Source organism: Arabidopsis lyrata (genome assembly GCF_000004255.2).
Source record: "Arabidopsis lyrata subsp. lyrata unplaced genomic scaffold ARALYscaffold_2, whole genome shotgun sequence".
NCBI lineage: Eukaryota > Viridiplantae > Streptophyta > Magnoliopsida > Brassicales > Brassicaceae > Arabidopsis > Arabidopsis lyrata.
Genome location: NW_003302554.1, coordinates 614,250 through 634,003, shown reverse-complemented (window position 1 = coordinate 634,003; position 19,754 = coordinate 614,250). Strand labels below are relative to the sequence as shown.

Genomic DNA, 19,754 nt, shown 5'->3' with positions numbered 1-19,754 from the left:
ATTAAGGTTTTTCAATTTCAAATACAAAAGAAGAAATTAAAAACTTTCTTCTTTGGATTATTTTCTTTAGTGTAGTAGACCCAATCCAATTTGAAGTCGGCAGAAGAGTTCTTCTCTTCTTTTTTTTTTTTTTTTCACTGGTAAATATTGATTATGCCAAGCAAATGATACAAGATGAAGTATTATAGCCGGCGAAACAACAAGATGTCCCAGGAAATCAAAGATGAAATACTATAGCCGGCGGAACAACGAGATATCCCCGGAAACAAAAATCCAAACAAGGGAAGCATAGCCCTAAACAACAGGGAAGCATCATACAAATGACGAGATAACCTAAAGAAAAAGTTTACAAAGGAAAAACTGTAGAGTTCTTCTCTTCTAAAAACCATATAATTGATACCTAATAGAAATCTTGAAAATTAATTTAGTTTGGCTTCCAAATAAATAAATTCAACTATGACTATTATTTCTTCCTTTTCCGTTTGATAAGATTTTCCGTTTTATTTCAACTATTTTAATGCATTTACTAATTTAATTTTTATATAGCATATTAAATTAAATTTAAAAAGATTACTTTTTTTTAATATGTACGAAAAAATTTAAATGACACTTAATATAAAACACAAAAAAAATATATAAAATTTTACTAGTATTTATATTCTAAGATCTTTCTTATTTTAAAAATTAATTGTTTGATAATTTCGGGGCATTCACCAAGGTGCATATTTTCAAATTTCAACCAATCAAAAACCTTTAAGATGTTAGATTTTTGTCCACGACAATTGATTATTTTTCGGAAAATAAAAATAATTATTGGTCAAAAGTGGTCCTAAATAAAAATCAATAATAGTCAAAGTTCTGAATTTTCTAAGAAACTGATTTCATAAATAAAGAGATAGAGAGAGGCAGAGAGCGAGTGAGGGAGACGATCGAAGTTTCAGTTTCTGCTTTCTTCAATTGAAAGGTTTGTTCTTGAAGTAGATCTGAATCAATTGATTTAGGGTTTTACGAATCTGAATCGTTTCTTCTTTCTGTGTGGTGAAGGTGACTTTTTGAAGTTTCCAAAGCAATGGCGGGGTCACAAGATAAGCTGGAGAAGATGAAACTCCGTCAGGATTACCGGAACTTATGGCACTCCGATCTCATGGGCACCGTCACCGCCGACACTCCCTGTAAATCTCACTCTCTTTTTGATATCTCTAACTTCATTGTTTGTTCAATTGGAGAACTAATTTTGGTTTTCTTGGTTTGTTTGTTTTACTCTTTTTGCAGATTGCTGCATCTCGTGTCTGTGGTAAGTTGTTGTTGCTCTATTTTCTTTTAGGGTTTCGTTGTATTGTATCTGAGATACTTTTAGGGTTTTGCAATTAGCAATCAAGAAAAGCAACATCTACTGATTCAATTTGAGTCTGTATTCGTGGTTTTGGTTACATATTTGATGTGTTGTTATACATTTTGAGTGTAGTGGACCTTGTGTTTCATACATGCTTCGGAGAAGAGCACTTTACAATGACATGTCAAGGTATGTTATTTCGTAACTTATGTAGAGATCGGTCTAAGATTTTTTTAGTTTCTTTCCTTTGCTAAGATATTACTGCACGTCCTTCTGTTTTGTGCAGGTATACTTGCTGTGCTGGATATATGCCTTGTAGTGGGAGATGTGGAGAAAGCAAATGTCCTCAACTTTGCCTTGCCACCGAGGTGAGACTTTGATTTTTTTGGTGGAAGGAAATTTAAGTCTTACATGCCTTGTTTGGGTTATAAACAAAATGAAATGGGGATGTGAACATGAAACAGCTTATGATTTGGATGTTTTCTTGATCTTTCTTTTTCGTTTAGCTGTGTGTTTGTTTCTAGGACGTTTGTTCGAATCTGATATAATGTGATTCCGTCAAAGTCCTCTTGTAGTTATCTTCTTGTGCTCTGTATGCTCTATATTTGAATTCCGTTGCTCGACTTATTTGAATCAGAAGATTACATTATCTTTGTGAACTTTACAGATGAGTGGAATGTTCTTGATATTTTGGCTTGTGAAACCTGCTTGTATGAGACGCTTGTAATAATTCAATAGATGATTCTTATGAATTGACATTTGGTTTGAAGCAACTTGCAATTGGTGTTTTCAGGTTTTCCTCTGCTTCGGAAACTCTGTGGCCTCTACCCGCTTTCTCCTGCAGGATGAATTCAACATCCAGACAACACAATGCGACAATTGCATAATTGTACTCTCATACTCTCTTTTATCGGTTTTACACAGAATGCACATCTGGGTGAAACTAACAAATCTCATCTTGTGCGATTGCAGGGATTTATGTTCTGTCTCAGCCAAGTTGCTTGCATATTCTCTATAGTTGCTTGCATTGTTGGTAGCGATGAACTTTCTGAGGCTTCTCAGATACTCTCTTGCTGTGCTGATATGGTCTACTGCACGTATGAATTTACTTCATGTGATTTTTAGCTTCTCCCTCTGTTCTATTCATGTTCACGAATTGCTAATACTTTGCGTTCTTGATTTCCTTGCAGGGTTTGTGCGTGTATGCAGGTACTAGAAAGCGAGAATTAGAAACTTATCTGAGCTTCTGGAACTATCTTCTCTTATGGTATATATATAACCCAAAATCCAATCTTCTGCTTGCAGACACAACACAAGCTTGAGATGGACAAAAGAGATGGAGTATTTGGATCTCAACCAATGGGCGTGCCACCAGCTCAGCAGATGTCCCGTTTTGATCAACCTGTCCCTCCAGCTGGATACCCTCAGTCCTATCCACCGCCTGCTCAAGGCTATCCTCCTGCATCTTACCCGCCTTCTGGTTATCCCCAACATTGAGAATCTTAACCGCTATCTTCATTTTCTGTGTGAAAGTGTTGTTTTAACTCGGTTTAGGTGTGCAGAACTTTAATATTTTTCAGCTATCTTCCTTGGTTATGCGATTGTCTTACAAGGATTGGTACTCTTATTATGCCCAAAAATATTCGGTATTATCTGGTTTGTTGATTTCGTTGGTATGTTCTCCCATTTATCTGATGAACCAAGAGTGTATGTGTCTATATGTGTGGGTTTGGTTGTTTTTTTTTTATTGGCACTCTGTTATATAATCTACTTGCAATTGCTTAACCAACCTGTTTAAGTTTGCAGACATATAAGTATATTAAAGACATAAGCTTTCTAGTTTCTACTTTCTAATAAAAATTGACTTAAATTTTCTAATTTTTTTGTTGGCCTAAATTTATTTATCAGACAATTCATGCATTTATCTCAATTCAAACCAAACCAAAAGGGTCTCTTGTACAAGTATGGAAACAACTTTTGAAGTTTGAAAATCTTCTCGTGTCAACCTAACAGGAGCATAACAAAGAGCAGTAGCAGTCATGTCCATGAAACTCACACTCAACAACAACAACAACAAATTTAACATGAAAACAAAAAACTGGGTCCAAAAGTAAACACAAGAAAAGCAATCTAAAAAAGGTCGATTCACCTCACAGATGCATTCACATGGGAAGATGGTTGCTCTCCAATTCGTTTCTCGAGGATTGACTGTTTCAAGAAAGCATGTCCAGATAGCTTTTGTCCAATCTCCCATCATGCAACATATTAATCACCATACTTATCGTTGAAGCATCTCCAGCAAACCCGCAATTCCTCATTTCTTTGATGAGTTCAGCCGATGCCGCTTTGTTACCATCTCTAAGGCGTGCCCTAATCAACGTATTATACGTACCACTATTGGGACGAGGCCTGTTTTCTTTCATTTTATTGAACAAGGCATCTGCTTCCTCCTTTAAATCTTTCCTACAAAATCCTGAGATCATTGTATTGTACGTTACAACATCAGGCTTCACTCCTTTAAGGCTGAGACTACAAAATAAATCCCTACCATCTTCCACCTTGCCAGCTTTGCACATCCCTTCAATCATAATATTATATGTGAATATATCAAGTTCCATTTCACTCTTTTGCATGTACTCGAATACCACCAATGCTTTCTCTAGCTTCCCGTTATTACAAAGTCCATCTAGTAAGATACTGTATGTCATAATACTGGGAGATATACCAACTGAAACCATCTTTTTGAAAACTTCTTGGGCATTATCACAATCTCCAGCTTGAAAAAACCCTTGGATAAGAGTGGTGTAAGTGACTGTGTCTCCAACCAATCCTCTTTGGGACATCTCGTAGAAGAGTTCCATACCATCCTCTACCCTTTTACACTTGCAAAATCCCTTTATAAGAGTACTATATGTCACTACATTTGGGAGACAATCCTTGCTAACCATGAACTCAAACATATGCTTGGCCTCGTCTAGGAGATCGTGCATACAAAACCCGTTGATCAATGAATTGTAAGTGATAGCATCAGGATCTATAGACCTTTTGATCATCTCCTTGTACAATTTATCAGCCTCTATAAGCTTTCCCTCCTTGGCAAATGCATCAATCAATGCATTGAAAGTAACGATGTCGGGGTTGATTTCCCTCTCAATCATATCACTAAGTAATCGAGAGGCATCGCTCCATCTTCCGTAATTACAAAGGCAGCTAATGAGGGAGTTATAGGAATAAACATCTGGTCGAGTGCCTTTGTTCTCCATTTCATTGAATAGGTCAAGTGCATCATTCACATGTTTGTATTTGCAGAGACCATTGATAACTGTGTTGTAGATTACAACATTTGGCTCTATTTTCCCTTTCTCCATCTTCTTCAACAAACTCAAAGCCAAATCAATATCACCTCTCTTACATAATCCATTTACTACAGCACCGTAAGTAACCGTATCTGGTTGACAGCCTTTCACAGCCATCCGATCAACTAGCGCCACTGCTTCTGAAGCTTTGTTGTGGAGGAAAAGACCATGAATCAAAGTTGTAAATGTAACGGTATTAGGTTGACATCCCATTTCGACTATTTGATCAACCAAAGCTACAGCCTCGGAAATCCTCTTACCATGACAGAAACCATTGAGCAGGGAGTTAAGCGTGACAACATCGGGCTCATAACCGAGTTTAATCATCTTGCCAAAAACAGCTAAAGCAAGAGAGAGTTGAGAGCGGCGGCAGAAAGAGTTAATCAAAATATTGTAAGTATAGAGATCATGAGCAATTCCCAAGTTTTGCATCTGCTCGCCCAGAGAGATGACAACATCGAACTTGTTCATCTTAGCAACGGCACTCAACAGTTTACTGAAATCAACAATGGAAGGGAAAGGACGAGACTTGACCATTTCACCGAACAAACCAATTGCATCATCTAACTTAATGTCCTGTAACACATTTCTACTCAATTTCTCTCTGTAATCACCACTGCCACCAGAAAAAGCTCGTCTCCAGCAACAGGACCCGCAAAGATTAAAGGAAGAAGGTACGGTTGGAGAATTACCTTTCCCCTGGAGATTCCGGCGAACATATCTCTTCGCCGTCGACGAAAATACACTCGTAATCGATCTCTGCATCGTCTCGATTTTGGCTTCAGCTGATTGAGAAGACTTCTTTCTCAATCCCAGTCTCACTCACTCTCACTATCCAAATCGCAAAACCCTACACCGAGAAAATATGCAAACCAGTGGGGTTCTGGTTTAGAACTTATTATTACCAAACCGGTTTGCTTTGTAAGAATAGCAATGATTTTTATAAGCATGAAATAGTCAACCAATGATGTCAATCAGTAATAGTAAGTTCAGGTCTCAAACCGGTTTTATAAGCATGAAGAAGGTACGGTTGGAGAATTACCTTTCCCCTGGAGATTCCGGCGAACATATCTCTTCGCCGTCGACGAAAATACACTCGTAATCGATCTCTGCATCGTCTCGATTTTGGCTTCAGCTGATTGAGAAGACTTCTTTCTCAATCCCAGTCTCACTCACTCTCACTATCCAAATCGCAAAACCCTACACCGAGAAAATATGCAAACCAGTGGGGTTCTGGTTTAGAACTTATTATTACCAAACCGGTTTGCTTTGTAAGAATAGCAATGATTTTTATAAGCATGAAATAGTCAACCAATGATGTCAATCAGTAATAGTAAGTTCAGGTCTCAAACCGGTTTTATAAGCATGAAATAGTCAACCTTTCTCTAATTACACTTTTGTATAAAATTGGTGATGGCTGTTATTTTACTCTACTTTTGGTTCCATATACTTGTCTTGAAAAAAAGTGAACTTGCTTCATTGTTGGTAATTTGATTTTGTAGCAATGATTTTTTTTAATTGAATTTAAAGCAAAGACCTTTTTACAAGCAAAGGAGTTAATTCTGATTTGATTAGAGAACTAATAATGGTTCATTGATAGTCTCTGCGTATTCCACACCTGGAAATTACATCAATCAGTATTGCTTGGCATACATTTTATATATAGCTGAATCAATTGTAAGATTTACAGAACCAGAGTATATAGCCTCCGACCCTAATAAATAATCCAACACCACTATTCTTTTGTATGAATGTAAAATTATATTCAAACAAAAACTGTTTACAATTAGACGCTTATTAGTGAACAGAGATACCACTATTTTTCTCGAGAGAAGCGACATATTTGCGAGGATTAACTCGGTGTCAGTGGCTTTTTGGATTGATATACCAGACTAAATCCCAACAAAGATGAAAAGATTATAACTTACATATAGCAAACATCATTTGAAGTCTGAAATTTACATGATCGAAGCTTCTCTGACTTTTGAGAACCATTCTTGTGTTAACAAAACAACAAGTGTTTGCATAAACTCTTACCTGATGAACCAAAAGTGTTTGTAATTTTCTAAGTGTTTGGTAACATTTTAATATTACAAAAGATTGATAGTATTAGAGAGGCTACATAAGCTAGTTAATGCGAGCCAGAGTAGGCTTTTCTTTTTCTTCAGAACCTAATTGTCTTTGTAACACTATGTTCACTTTAACTTATTTATCGATTCCTTCTGTTCCAATTGGCGCACGAGGATGGACGTGGAACCATCGAGGATGGGCAATGTTTCTTAGGAAGTATATCTAGGTATAATGAAAATGTCGAAAACTATAAAATAGAGAGCTAATGATTCATTCATACCATCTTTTGCATTGTCTTTATGCTTTCTAGTCAAAATGGGTCAACCACAACAAATGTTCGAAGAGTTGTATATCAGTTTATTAAAATGCTTAGAAATTCAGTGTATTCGCAATTAATTAATTTTTTTTTAATATCAAACTTGGTATATTTAACTCTTACTATTTCTCTTAATTTCAAGATAAGTTGTACAACTATCATAAAAATTGTTTGAAAATCAGCCAAAAGAAAAAAACTATCATAAATTGTAACATATAACCTATAAACAAAATCAACATATTTAAAGATAATTGTGAGCAATGTTTTGAATCATCATATAGATGATGGGGCAAGTTCGGGTTGGTAGATAACGGTTTAATCTTTTTGTTTTTTGGTCAAACAACGGTTTAATCTTATAACCACTTCTTTGATGTAAACCACATAATTGTAAAATGGTCGAAATAAAGGAGGAAGGATTATAAGAATAAATAGTTTTTCTAGATTCGCAATTTTGACTTGTTCACCAAATTTATGAAAAAAACAATTTGGAATTATTCAAAATTTTAAATAATTTTACTATTTCAGTACGTTATTTTAAGGAAATAATATATAGTTGAAAAGGCTTTAATTTTACTTTATTTTTATTTATGTGGTAAACCGAAAGCAAAAAAATGATTAGAAACGTGTGGGCTCTATAGAGAGTATAGGGAATTGAAAGAAATAAGCACACGCACAGACAAGTCCACGTATGCCACGCGGCGACAGCATAACATACTCCAAAGTTTACATTCACATGGGAAGCTTCCCCCGCGTCACGCCTTTGCTTAAACCAGTTTTACATATTCGACTTTGTACCACTTTCTATTATGAGACTCCAAATGATTATTTTATTTGTTTTTATTTGGCTCTTAAAGTCCTAATTCCCAATGATTAAGAGTTCATTTGTGATCTCTTGTAGAAATTTCTTTTCTTATTGAATAATGATAGAGATACAACTATATATATTTATACACAATGAACACAACTTGGTATATAACTATATATACAAGTAAAAGATCTAGTCTTACTAGAAAGTAAATTATACATATTTACTAGATATTTCTTATATATATTTTACACGCTGTTTCGAGATAAATGATAGATAGATTAGCTTATTTTGTCAAAACGAGTAGCGAATAACATGCCAAAAACCTAGTTAATTAATACATCTGTTAAATGATCTTTTGGTGAAACATGAGCAGCACATAAGAAACCATGAATGAAAAACATGATTAGAATAAAATGATAATCAAGTGCCATATGTTTCAAACATGAATAAAAAAAAAATATGATTAGCGCGCGTAGATAAGATATATGGCTCCAACATTTTCACAATATATCACATGATGAATGGTGGTAAAGGAGACACCTCCAAGCTCCTTTATGAGAGACGTGATCCAACAAAGGTAATCAAACGCAATGTCCACGATAGATCCATATATTCATCTTCGGTTGACGATCTTATACCATTGATTTTTGCTTCTTTGAAAACTATGTAATCGGATGAGAACCTAAGTACACGATGTTAACATTTGTGGTTAATTTTGGTTTCCAATTTCATTTTATTTCATCACTATAATTTAAACGTAAACAAAAAAATATAATTAATTTGCGTATTTAATGTAGAAAATTTACTCTTTTTATTCTTTCAAATTTGTCCTTGAAATATAATACATGTAAACAGTATAGAACACTTCAAAAACATGTTGAGAGAAATATTAGTTCAACATGTTATAAGGATGAACAAACAATGGCCTATGCAACGGCACATCCCTCTCGCCTTTGGCAATCTTCAAAGACATCGACAAGGAAGTCAGAAACACTATCACCGCTTGCACAAACAGGAAGGCTTTTAGAAGTCTGATGCTTTGGTGGATCCGGTAGCACCTGTTGATTGACACTCAACATTCCTTGAATCTCTTGTTTTTTAACTTTTTTTTGGCAAGATTACAATCGTTTGGTTAAGGTTTTTTGTAAAACCTCAACTTTCATTAATATGATATTCACATTCCTATAAAAGAAAACAATGACCTATGCATGTTGATTTTAAATTATAAAAGAAAGAGATCACTGATGTAAGCCTTTTATCAAAAAAAACAAAATCGTTGAGTTAGCTAGGTGAACAAGTGAACAATTAAAAATATAACTTCTAAACAATGTTTATTAAAATAGATAATATGGAAAAAAAATTACACATTCATGTAGTTAATCTGTTATAGCAAATAATTTATTATTATTTTCCTTAACAAGAAAACAAAGTCTACAACTCAATAATAACTCAAAACTAGATAACAACCCGCACGATATGCGGGATGAAGTGATTCAAGTAAAATTATTATGATTAAAATTATTATCCGGGATCCAAGATCCGTTTGTGTAAAACGAAACATATTACAATCTTTTTTTTAAAATTCAAATTTGGGACTATTTCATATAAAAATATGTTTTACCCGTGAAATATTTGAACCTTGAATAAAGCTTCAACGTGATAAAAAGGTATTGACGAAATGTTAACATTTATGGCAATATGTCTTTCCGTATGTTTTAAAGATTTCGAGATTTTGTAGAAAAAAAGAAATTTTTTTTTTAATAAGTATAAGAAATCAAAATTTAGTAAAGATGAAATTTGATAGTTTCCAAGCTAAGATTTTGTAGTGTTCCAAATCTAACATTCTTAGATTATGAATGGATTATTTACGAAATGGTTATAATGTGGCCAGATTTTAGTTTATATACATATGTGGTTATAATGTTTTTCTTCGAAAAGTTAGAACTCCTCCAAAAAGTAGGATTTTAAGTATTCGTAACATATATAGAAAGGAGATTATCTTATTTATTTAAGTAAAAAAATTATGAAAAATGTAAAGATTTTGTAGTTTTGAATTCGAGATTCTTGAACCAAATGTATATATTTTATCATTTAAATATAAACATAAATATAAATATAAATAAAAAGATTGTTTACCCATCCACTAAAGAAAATTTATATAAATGTATATAAAGAAAAATATAAATATAAATATAATAATATAAGATAAACAAAAAATGTATGTTTTTAATTATTAATGTGATATATGGATGTATGAGACTAATAGCAAATTCTGTAAATAGTCTAATAAATCTTGAGTAATTATCTAAATAGAAATCAAATCATTGTGAGAACGACACATCAACGTAGCAATCTTGTTAATAAGACATAATGGTAAGGTTTTTTCTTTTAAATGTTTCTCTATTAATATATAGGGGATTACACTTCGTTTTCAGGGATGGATAAGTACAAATTTTCTTCTTCTTTCTTTTTCACTAACCTGTAACCACTAACTATTTTTTTATATTTACATCCATCTCGAACCAAACCCAATTCCCAAAGAAAGTACAAAAAAGATTTAATTAATTATATAAATTCCCTTTCAAGAGAAAAGGAAGAAAAAACTATGTCCTAATTAGATGATGATTCATCAAGAAGTTGAGGAGCTCCAGAAGATTCAGACCAAAGTCTTTGATTAAACTCCAGTTGCAGATGATCAGGTATAAACTGCGTACGACAAAGTGGACACGTCATCTGATTATAACCCATCATCCAACGGTCCAAACATCCCCGATGGAATATATGTGTACAATTCGTCAGCCGTCGGATCTCGTCGTCTTTCTCGAAATCGTATAGACACACTGCACAACATTCGGATTCGGGTCGGTTTAGATCCGAGAATCTAACAACCGGTAACATCTCACCGGCTAGTATCGCTGCAGACTCGGGTTTGGTCAACGTGGGTGGTGGGTCGGGCCATGAGGTTGAAACCGGTTCAGGTTCTAAGAAATCAGGTAGACCAATGACCTTGAACATTGTGGAGATGAGTTTACGTATCAAACCTAAGAAAGAGAGCAAGTAAAGGAAGATTTTTGGGAGAAGGAGCTCGGAATATCCCACCGGAAAACCCATTGCCTCGCCGTTAGAGAGAGATAAATGATAAGAGATAGAGAGAAAGAAGAGAGGGAGAGAGAATTTGGACTGTGATGATAAGATGGAGAAGGGTGGGATTTATATATATAGTTAGATGTGATTAATTACTTAATTAATGCATTACTAATTTAATAGTCAATGAGGTGCATTTATTTGCGTGTTTTCCTTTGGCATTTTGAGTCTTTAATTATTGTTCTAGATGAAGGATATATAGCCAGGAATGTGTGGTGATGATGTTTCTTTAAGTTATTATAGAGACTAATTGACTTCCTTTTTATTCCTATATAATTTTAATAATTTATTTTTCTGCAGGTCAATTTTTAAAAATATGCATTTACTATATATATATATATATATGTAATAAAAACACATTAATACGTTCAAATTTCCATTTTAAATTTGATTTAAACACTAAAATTCTGTTTTATTTTAACTTTCTTACAATTCTCGATTTATGATGTGGTATTATTGACATCTAGATAACGAATAAAAGTTTCTTTTCAAAAACATGTATTCGTGAAATACACATAATCAACATATTACAAATGAGAATTCATACCTAAGTAAGGTTAAACCGTTAGGGTGTTTCGAAAGTGTCACTCCACTTTAAGAATTGATCTTTGCCTACAAGCCAAACTAGTCAGATTCATAAATTATTAGAATTAAAATAGTCAGACACACGACAAATAATCGAGGTGAAGACAGATTGTTAGGTTCATTTCTTTTCAATTTGTCTGTACCTCTATTGAACTATTGTAAAATATTTTTGGAAGAGAAATTTTTGGTCTACTTGATTTTATTTTCGCCGGGTAAATCATATAGTCTCAAGATTACACCGTACTCTATGAGATTGTAAGTATTTATTTCGGTTTTATTGAATACCCCAATGATACTTATTATGTTTGATAGGATTTGAATTCACATATTATGTTTGTATCTTCAAATCATCCATCACATGACTACTTGAACTATCATCAAGCTACATATTCGCCATTTGCTATTAATTACTAGCATTTTGAGACCTAAATTAATTACGTAGAAAAGTACACATAGCTCTTCAATTTCGCTTTTGATTCCGTTTTTCAAATATACTTCTAGAATACAATATTAGGGGATCTATTTCTAGAGAAAGAGAGAAAGTCTCATGTCATATGGGAATCTGACTGAAATGTATGAAAGAGCCAAAGCAGTACTGACCCACCTCACACACTCTCCATCTCTCCTCCAACATTTCACATTCCTACATTTAACGCTTTTTCTTTGTTGCAACTACAACTATAAACATTAATATATATATGTCAAAATTTTAATGCATTTATGTGAATTAAGCAACATTACATTGGATAAATTTACCCAATTAATTGGATTTTGTATGTTTAGTCCAATATATTTTTGTTTGTCAACATTTAAGATGTACTTTGGAGAACTTGAATCCACCACACGGTAATTGGTAAAAGATGGAAGAGAACAAAAATCATTAGGCTATTTGTCTATCACCTACGTTTAATTAGATCAAGTTTATCACAAAGTCATGTATATATGTGAGTAATATAATTGGAAACAGGGGTTAGGGAATAACTAATTAGTCTAATACTATCACTAACTGTCAGTTTTTGGCGTTACTAGAGAGTAGATATATCCAGCGATGATTAATCCCTTTTGTCTGGAGTCTGGACAATTAATATAACTACAAAATCAGATGAAGAATATTGAGAAAATAATTAGAGACAAACTGTTCAATTTTCATATCATTTGGTAAATGTATTATTTTAGAGCAATGCTCAAAATATTTTTTACACAGGTTTTTACGGTGGAAATTATACTGAGTAAGGACTATCGTGGATGTAAATACGCATCAATAAAGATTTGACGGTCTCTTATAGGATGGTAATTTAAATGCTTTATTCAATTATTATAGATTTTATCGTATTAAGTTATAAGTTTTTTCCGTTTTGATTTTCAAACTTTTATTTCCACTTATTTTCAATGGTTACGTTAAAGCATTTTGTCTTACTTAGTATAATTATCGTTAGAGATTTTATATTTTTGAAAATGAAAGCATATTTATAATTTCAATGTATATTTGTACCAAGATACCTAATTTATCCTAATAAAAAATTGTATATTTGTTTTGGTTATGTACGGATTACTGTAGTGACAACATGTTTTGCTTTTGTTATTCGTTGCAGGATTTAAAATTATTATAAGAAAGAGATACAATAAAAAAATATAACAAGAATTTTGCTTTAAGTTAAAAAAAAGTAGAGTTAAACATCTTTAAGTTAAAAATTGTCTGCTAATTCAACGGAAAACTACAAAATTTATTCCAGTTTTGCATGTCAGACACTGTCGTTTTGTCAGTAAGCGACCAACTAATCACTCCCATTATTTTAAACAACCAGCTAAACCATAATTAGTACTCCCTCTGTTTCTAGAAGATTGATTTTCTAGAAGTTTCACATATTTTAAGAAACAATCATTGTTTAATTATTGATTTTATTTAACATTTCTTAATAAATCATTAACCAATAGTAAACAGTTAATCATTACGTCTTAGAATCTACGATTTATTAATATCAATTAATTAAAAATAAAGAAAAAATCCAGAAAATCAATCTTTGTGGAACAAACCTAAAACACTAGAACATCAAACTTCTAGGAACAGAGGGAGTATATACTGTCTTTCTCTATCAACTTTATTCAATACAACCAATTACACATTAGAACCAAACTTTTAAAAACTCATTAGAGTTTTTAAAATCATATTCTTTCTTTTTTTAGTGTTCAGACTAATTCTGAAAACTCCTAAATTTTAAGCTACTACTAATTTTAAAATAATACTGAGCTTTATATTTTATATTAGTTATGAAAAAAATCAGACTATGTTAAATAATGATTGGTCATGAAGACTGACTTGGACCACGAGGCCTTTTCTTTTTCCTTTTCCCTAGGAATAAAGTTATTATTTTTTTTTTTTTTTGTCATCTATAATTAAATAGTGCTCAAAAGAGTCATTCTTGTGGAATGTTGTTTACATAAGTGATATGAAGCGGTTCCGTACGAATCTTTCGTGCCAGATTATCCGCTTTTACATTTGCACAACGAGAAATTAAAGATAAAGAGAAGGTAGAGAACTCTTCCTTGTCGCTCTGAAATTCCTCCAGATACAGTGAGAAGGCCGACCATTCGGTTGGGGAAGATATCATCTTCACCAGGTCAAAACAGTCTGTAAGGAATAAAGTTATTATAAAATTAGTTTTATTAATGGATCGTCTCTTTCTAATTCTAACAATTTATACAAAAAAAAAAAAAATTATACAAAAAAAATTATATGTCAGACCGTACACTTTGCCTGTGTCGACACACGATAGATGTTTGGCGCGGGCAACTCATACATCTAAATATTAGTAACAACAGTGAAAAACGAATTAGAAAAAAATGCAAGTAGCCAAGAAGTATAGTATATGTTATTATCTATCATTTTTTTTTAATATATTTTTGTTTCTAGAGAATCAGTTTTGTTATAGCTTATAAAAAAAATTAGAATGGAAACGTTTAATTAAACATAGATGGAATGCTAATTTATCTATGTATTATCTAATAACAAGTGTTAATCACCAAAAAAAAAAATCTAATAACAAGTGTTTGTTACCACTGAACTGTCGCAAACAACACAAGTCACAAACTATTAAATAATACTCCCTCCGTTTCAAAATATAAGGCGTTTTAGCTAAAATCACGTCGATTAAGAAGATCTACTTTTTAAAAGTTCAGCCAATCATAAAAGAGATTGCATAATAAAAATAATCATAAAATATTAAAGTAATATATAATTTGCATAGAAACTTGAAAACGACTTATATTTTGAAACAAAAAAATTTCTCCAAAACGCCTTATATTTAGAAACGGAGGGAGTATGTTTGTTGTAGATGTGTTCAAAGTTCAAACACAGTCACCAATTAAATTTCTAATTTTGAGTCCGAATTTTAATGTATACTATTTTAGAAGTAAGATAAGAACAGACAGTAAAAGATCTAAAAAGAAAGAACTTTGACAAAAAAAAAAAATCTAAAAAGAAAGAAAGAAAAAGAGAGTTAATACAAGAAGAATATGAAATAGTAGTACAAAGACAGCTAATACAAGAACTGAAGCAGCGAATCTATTGTCTCCCTCCTCCTTCTCTTCTAGCAGGCAAACTAACGTGCCTTCCATTCACCTCATTCTACGCTTTTTCAATTGGCACTAAACATCCTAATACCATCTTCAATGTATTTCCCTATTTTTAGTTCTATTTATTTAATAGAGATAAATTTTCTCTATTTTTAGGGGGTGAATGGAGACGGTGGATTTCAGAACTGCGGGACGTTTTTCATAGGACCCATTGATATGTTACCAATCAACAAAATATTACAAGTGCGGGACGTTTCTTTTTATTTTTTGGGTTGTGAGTGCGGTTCAATTTTGTTTGTAAATATTGTAGTTGGCCCGCTACAGTAAATTCACATCCTATTTGATGTGTTTGCGTTATGTGGTATCTACAGTCTATAGAGATATGTGTAATTTAAAAAATAGAACTTGTATTAACCATTTATTTAATTATACATGTTATTTTTGGTTTGTTTTATTTCTTTGTCATATTGTTTTTTTCAAATATATGATATATAATATGTTTTTGTATCACCATATTTATTTAAATTATGTTTAAACACTTAAAATATTTATGAAAAACCACATGTATTTAAATAATTAGTTAAAAAATATTCGAAAAATATTTTTCTGTTGTATCATATTGTTTATTATGAAATTTTTTATTTAATATATATATATATATACATATTTGAATGTTTAATTAAAATTATTTAACTACAATGTATATCCCGCACCGCTTTTTGTTTTTTACCAATCAAACATTATTTCGTACCGCTTATTTACAAAAACCGCATTTGTTCCGCATACCGCACGTACCGCAGTTGAACCGTACCGCACTGTCATACCGCTTTCTCCGCACAACAAAAACCGCGGTTACCATTCGGACCCTTACTCCAATGTGTTCCTTTATTTTTTCCTCTAAAAAGTTTAACTCTATTTTTAGAGGAAAAAATAGAGATTCTCTATTCTCACCTCTATATATAGAGAAAAAAATAGAGATCTCTATTTTAGAGGTGAGAATAGAGGTGGATTGGAGTAAATTTGCCTCTAAAATAGAGTTTAGAGGCAAATATAGAAGTGGATTGAAGATGCTCTAATATATAAATATTTAGATATTCCTATTTTTAACTAAATTCTTTTTGTTTTTACTTTTTCTCTTTTGGCATCCAGAAACAGATTTGTTGTTTCATTTCATGTATAATAACAAGACTTATAAATTTATTTAGCTGAAAAACTATATTTGCCAATCACTAAAACTTAGTAAAGAAATTATAACCGAAGAGTTTGGAAATTATAAAAAAACAATGAGTTAGACTTTTGTGTCATTCATTAATATTTATAAGATATTTTGTTGTCAAGCTAACTATTACTATAGTATATTAGTGGAATCGATGAATGGTTGATATACGTTTTAGTGGAATCGATTATCTTAACTCTGTCTACGCAAAGTGACAAATTACTTTTGCATTAAACCATATTCTTATCGCCCACCAAACATGTAATTTTTTTTAATAATGACCTGACCAAATAATTTTTTAATCTGTAATGTTGGTTGTTAATTTCACCTGTGTCCTTTAGAAAAATAAAAAGCTTCATTTCTTGTCTCTCTTTTTTTTCACGTTATTCTTCTTCTTTCTTCAAAATCAAATTCTCACTTTTTGATATATTAAAATTTTTAAATCACTTGTTGACATAATATATATTATGTCACATGACTGAATTGGGCTATTCGTTAGACATACCATATGAATAAAACTGGGCCAGAAGATATGGGTATTAATACTCCATGTAATTCAGCCCATGAGGCTTTGAGTCCAAGGTTCAAGTTAGTATCACTGTCAATTCAAATGTTTGTTTCTTTTTTCTTGCTAAAAAGTTAATAACATATATGAAAGTTTAGGTGTTACAAAAGAAAACCAAACAGGAATGTTCCTTGCCAAAAAAATAATAAAAAACAAGGAACATTTACAGATTTAAGCTTAAGAGTAGGGAAAGACTGGATCCACTAGTGGAGCCACATTGCCATGAGGTTTTTGAACTTCTATCGAGTCCTCCTGGCAGTTATAGAGTTAATGATTTGGTGGTCAATATCTCTGAAAATAGTGAGCGGCGGAACTTCAACTTGGTTATGAATGAGGTTATTTCTCTGCTTCCATATATTATAGACAAGGGCATGAGTTAACAGCAGCCGAAGGGTATATGGAGAGGAAACGCTGCCTGCCTTTGCCCAAGATAACAAGGCTGACCAACTGGTGAAGACAGTAGATGGTTGGCTTATCCTGCACAAAATGGAGTCCCAAATGACAAGAGAGAAACGACAATACAGAAACAAATGATCCTAGGTCTTCTCTGTAGCAGCACAGAAAGAGCAACGGTTTGTAACCTATAAACCCCAAGAAGCTAGGCGAGACAGAGTAGGTAACCTGTCAAGATTGGCAACCCAAAAATTGAACGCGTGCCTGGGAGTAGAGCCTTTAAACCAAACAGAATCTGCCCAGTCCTTAGCTGACTCTCTCGGCCTTAAAGCCTCCCACGTTTTACTTGAGGAATACTTACTAATAGGCTTGTCATCAAAATAAAAAAAGTCATATGCTGTAGAGGAGCTGGGAAGATTGATAGTTGATAAGAAGATGTGAAGATTCACCGCCTGAGCAGATCGTGGCGGAGCAAGAACCCAACCTAACCGGTTACAAGCCTCACTAACCCTAGCATTGAGCGGGATTCGCAAGCTTCTCGGACCCTCGTCACCCAAGTGATTGATAAGAGAACCAAAGGGTGTCCAATTGTCGTGCCAAAACCAAGCCGTCGTACCACTGCCAATAGTACAGCTGATGAACTTTCGGGCGAGACCTCTAAGCTTAAGCAAAACCTTCCAGAACCAAGAGTCACTAATCTTTTGCTTAACTTCCCAAAAGCTATAAGAATCCAGCTTATGGTGGTGGTGTTGCCAAGCGACCCATAAGGATCCACTGTTGGAGAAAAGGAGCCAAATTAATCTGAGACATAACTTGGCGTTCCAAACAGAGAATCTTTTGAAGCCAAGGCCGCCTTCATTCATTGGTAGGCAGCAAGTTGACCAAGCTACTTTAGCTTTTGTATGCGTCTCAATGCTCCCAGACCACAAAAATCTTGAACACAAAGACTCAATTTTTCTGATACACCCTTTAGGTAGCATAAAAGTAGACATCCAAAAGTTCACTGTGCCATAAATTACTGAAGAAATTAGTTGAGCTCTCCCAGCAAAAGATAGCGATTTAACAGCCCAAATTTTAAAAATTTATTCTGATTGGAAACATCATAGCGGTACACATAATAAATAATATTAAGAATTTAGAAATAAAGAAAAAATTATATAGAAATATACTTTAGTATATAATTACATATGAAAATTAAGATTATATAGAATGAACAATATTTTATTGTTAGAATGATAATATGAATTTATTAGTCCTATAATAAATAAAATTTTCTTTATTTTGAGCAATATAACATTTCAAAATAATTGTTTGAGAAAAAAACCATTATTTCTAATGAGATTTTTTCATAGGCTGTATCATTTACTTTTTCGGAGATCTTTATCTGAACATTCGAGATTTTTTTTTGCATTATACATAGTTACAATTATATTTTATAAAGTTTAATTATGCGGTTAATAATACGGTTAACCGTGCGGCTAATCGTACTGTTAAATAACGGTTTTGATACGTTTCTGGTATATTAACGGTTATGGTTAGTATATTTTTTTAACCGTAACTAATTTAGTTTTACGGTGAATGGTTATGATTTTTAACCGTTTTATACAGTTACGGTTAAAAAACGGTCTAGTTACGATCCAAAATACGGTTATGGTTAGCTTTTGGTCATGCTTACTAGGCATGACCAAAAGCTAACCGTAACCATATGTTGTACCGTAACCGGACCGTTTCTCAACCGTAACCGTATAAAATGGTTAAAAACCGTAACCGTAAAAATAATTAGTTACAGTTAAAAAATATATTAACCGTAACCGTTAATTAACGGTAAACATATGAAAACCGTTATATAACTATATGATTAACCGCATAGTTAAAACTTTAAAATATAATTGTAACTCCATATAATGCAAAAAAAATTATCGAATATTCAGATTAAGATTTTCAAAAATGTAAATGATACTGCATATGAAAAAATCTACGTTATAAAAAATGGTATTTTTCTCAAACAAATATGTTATACTGTTATTTTGCTCGAAATGAAGAAAATTTGGTTTGTAACATATTTTTTGATTTTATGAAAAGTATTATAATAAGTTAGGTAACTCGTAAGATTTCGCCTCCGATATTAACCGTATTGTAGTCATCAAATAACTATAACAATAATTATCCGTAACCATTGTAACCGTAACCGTATTTAACCGTAACCGTTATAACCGTATTTAACCGTAACTGTTATAACTGTATTTAATCGTAACAGTATTTAACCGTAACCGTATTAATTTATTTTTGTTTTTGTCCAAAAAAATAGTTTTTTTTTTTTTATAGTGTACCGTTTTTCATAAAATTTTTGTGATAACTGTCAAAGCTGTACAAAAGTACAGCTTTAAAATTGGTT

The 19,754-nt window shown here is 32.6% G+C and overlaps 4 protein-coding genes across 4 annotated transcripts; 1 reads left to right on the top strand and 3 right to left on the bottom strand.

Moving 5' to 3' along the window:
- Positions 1-855: 855 nt before the first annotated feature.
- LOC9322448 lies at positions 856-3,079 on the top strand. The gene is made up of 9 exons (XM_002887889.2): positions 856-964; positions 1,045-1,172; positions 1,273-1,294; positions 1,466-1,522; positions 1,620-1,701; positions 2,127-2,222; positions 2,306-2,430; positions 2,524-2,542; positions 2,639-3,079. The coding sequence occupies exons 2-9, from the start codon at positions 1,070-1,072 to the stop codon at positions 2,828-2,830; spliced, it is 696 nt and encodes a 231-aa protein (XP_002887935.1). The 5' UTR covers positions 856-964; positions 1,045-1,069; the 3' UTR covers positions 2,831-3,079.
- On the bottom strand, positions 2,988-5,627 carry LOC110230999 (pentatricopeptide repeat-containing protein At1g62910-like). The gene has a single exon (XM_021035539.1). The coding sequence runs from the start codon at positions 5,452-5,454 to the stop codon at positions 3,547-3,549; it is 1,908 nt and encodes a 635-aa protein (XP_020891198.1). The 5' UTR covers positions 5,455-5,627; the 3' UTR covers positions 2,988-3,546.
- A 4,659-nt stretch (positions 5,628-10,286) lies between these two features.
- LOC9323998 (E3 ubiquitin-protein ligase RHA1B) lies at positions 10,287-11,181 on the bottom strand. The gene has a single exon (XM_021010183.1). The coding sequence runs from the start codon at positions 10,992-10,994 to the stop codon at positions 10,494-10,496; it is 501 nt and encodes a 166-aa protein (XP_020865842.1). The 5' UTR covers positions 10,995-11,181; the 3' UTR covers positions 10,287-10,493.
- Positions 11,182-16,906: 5,725 nt separating this feature from the next.
- Positions 16,907-18,402, bottom strand: LOC110231037. The gene is made up of 2 exons (XM_021035727.1): positions 17,588-18,402; positions 16,907-17,443 (listed from the first exon to the last, which is right to left on the bottom strand). Exons 1-2 carry the CDS (start codon positions 18,349-18,351, stop codon positions 17,206-17,208), a joined length of 1,002 nt encoding a protein of 333 aa, XP_020891386.1. The 5' UTR covers positions 18,352-18,402; the 3' UTR covers positions 16,907-17,205.
- Positions 18,403-19,754: the final 1,352 nt, after the last annotated feature.

Bases quoted from the DNA above. Each gene is read 5' to 3' on its own strand.
- LOC9322448 (XM_002887889.2), top strand. From the start codon at position 1,070: ATGGCGGGGTCACAAGATAAGCTGGAGAAGATGAAACTCCGTCAGGAT. The intron at 1,295-1,465 runs GTAAGTTGTTGT...TTTTGAGTGTAG, and splicing joins TGCTGCATCTCGTGTCTGTG to TGGACCTTGTGTTTCATACA. The intron at 1,702-2,126 runs GTGAGACTTTGA...TGGTGTTTTCAG, and splicing joins AACTTTGCCTTGCCACCGAG to GTTTTCCTCTGCTTCGGAAA.
- LOC9323998 (XM_021010183.1), bottom strand. From the start codon at position 10,994: ATGGGTTTTCCGGTGGGATATTCCGAGCTCCTTCTCCCAAAAATCTTC.
- LOC110230999 (XM_021035539.1), bottom strand. From the start codon at position 5,454: ATGCAGAGATCGATTACGAGTGTATTTTCGTCGACGGCGAAGAGATAT.
- LOC110231037 (XM_021035727.1), bottom strand. From the start codon at position 18,351: ATGTCTACTTTTATGCTACCTAAAGGGTGTATCAGAAAAATTGAGTCT. The intron at 17,444-17,587 runs GTTACCTACTCT...CATTTTGTGCAG, and splicing joins TGGGTTGCCAATCTTGACAG to GATAAGCCAACCATCTACTG.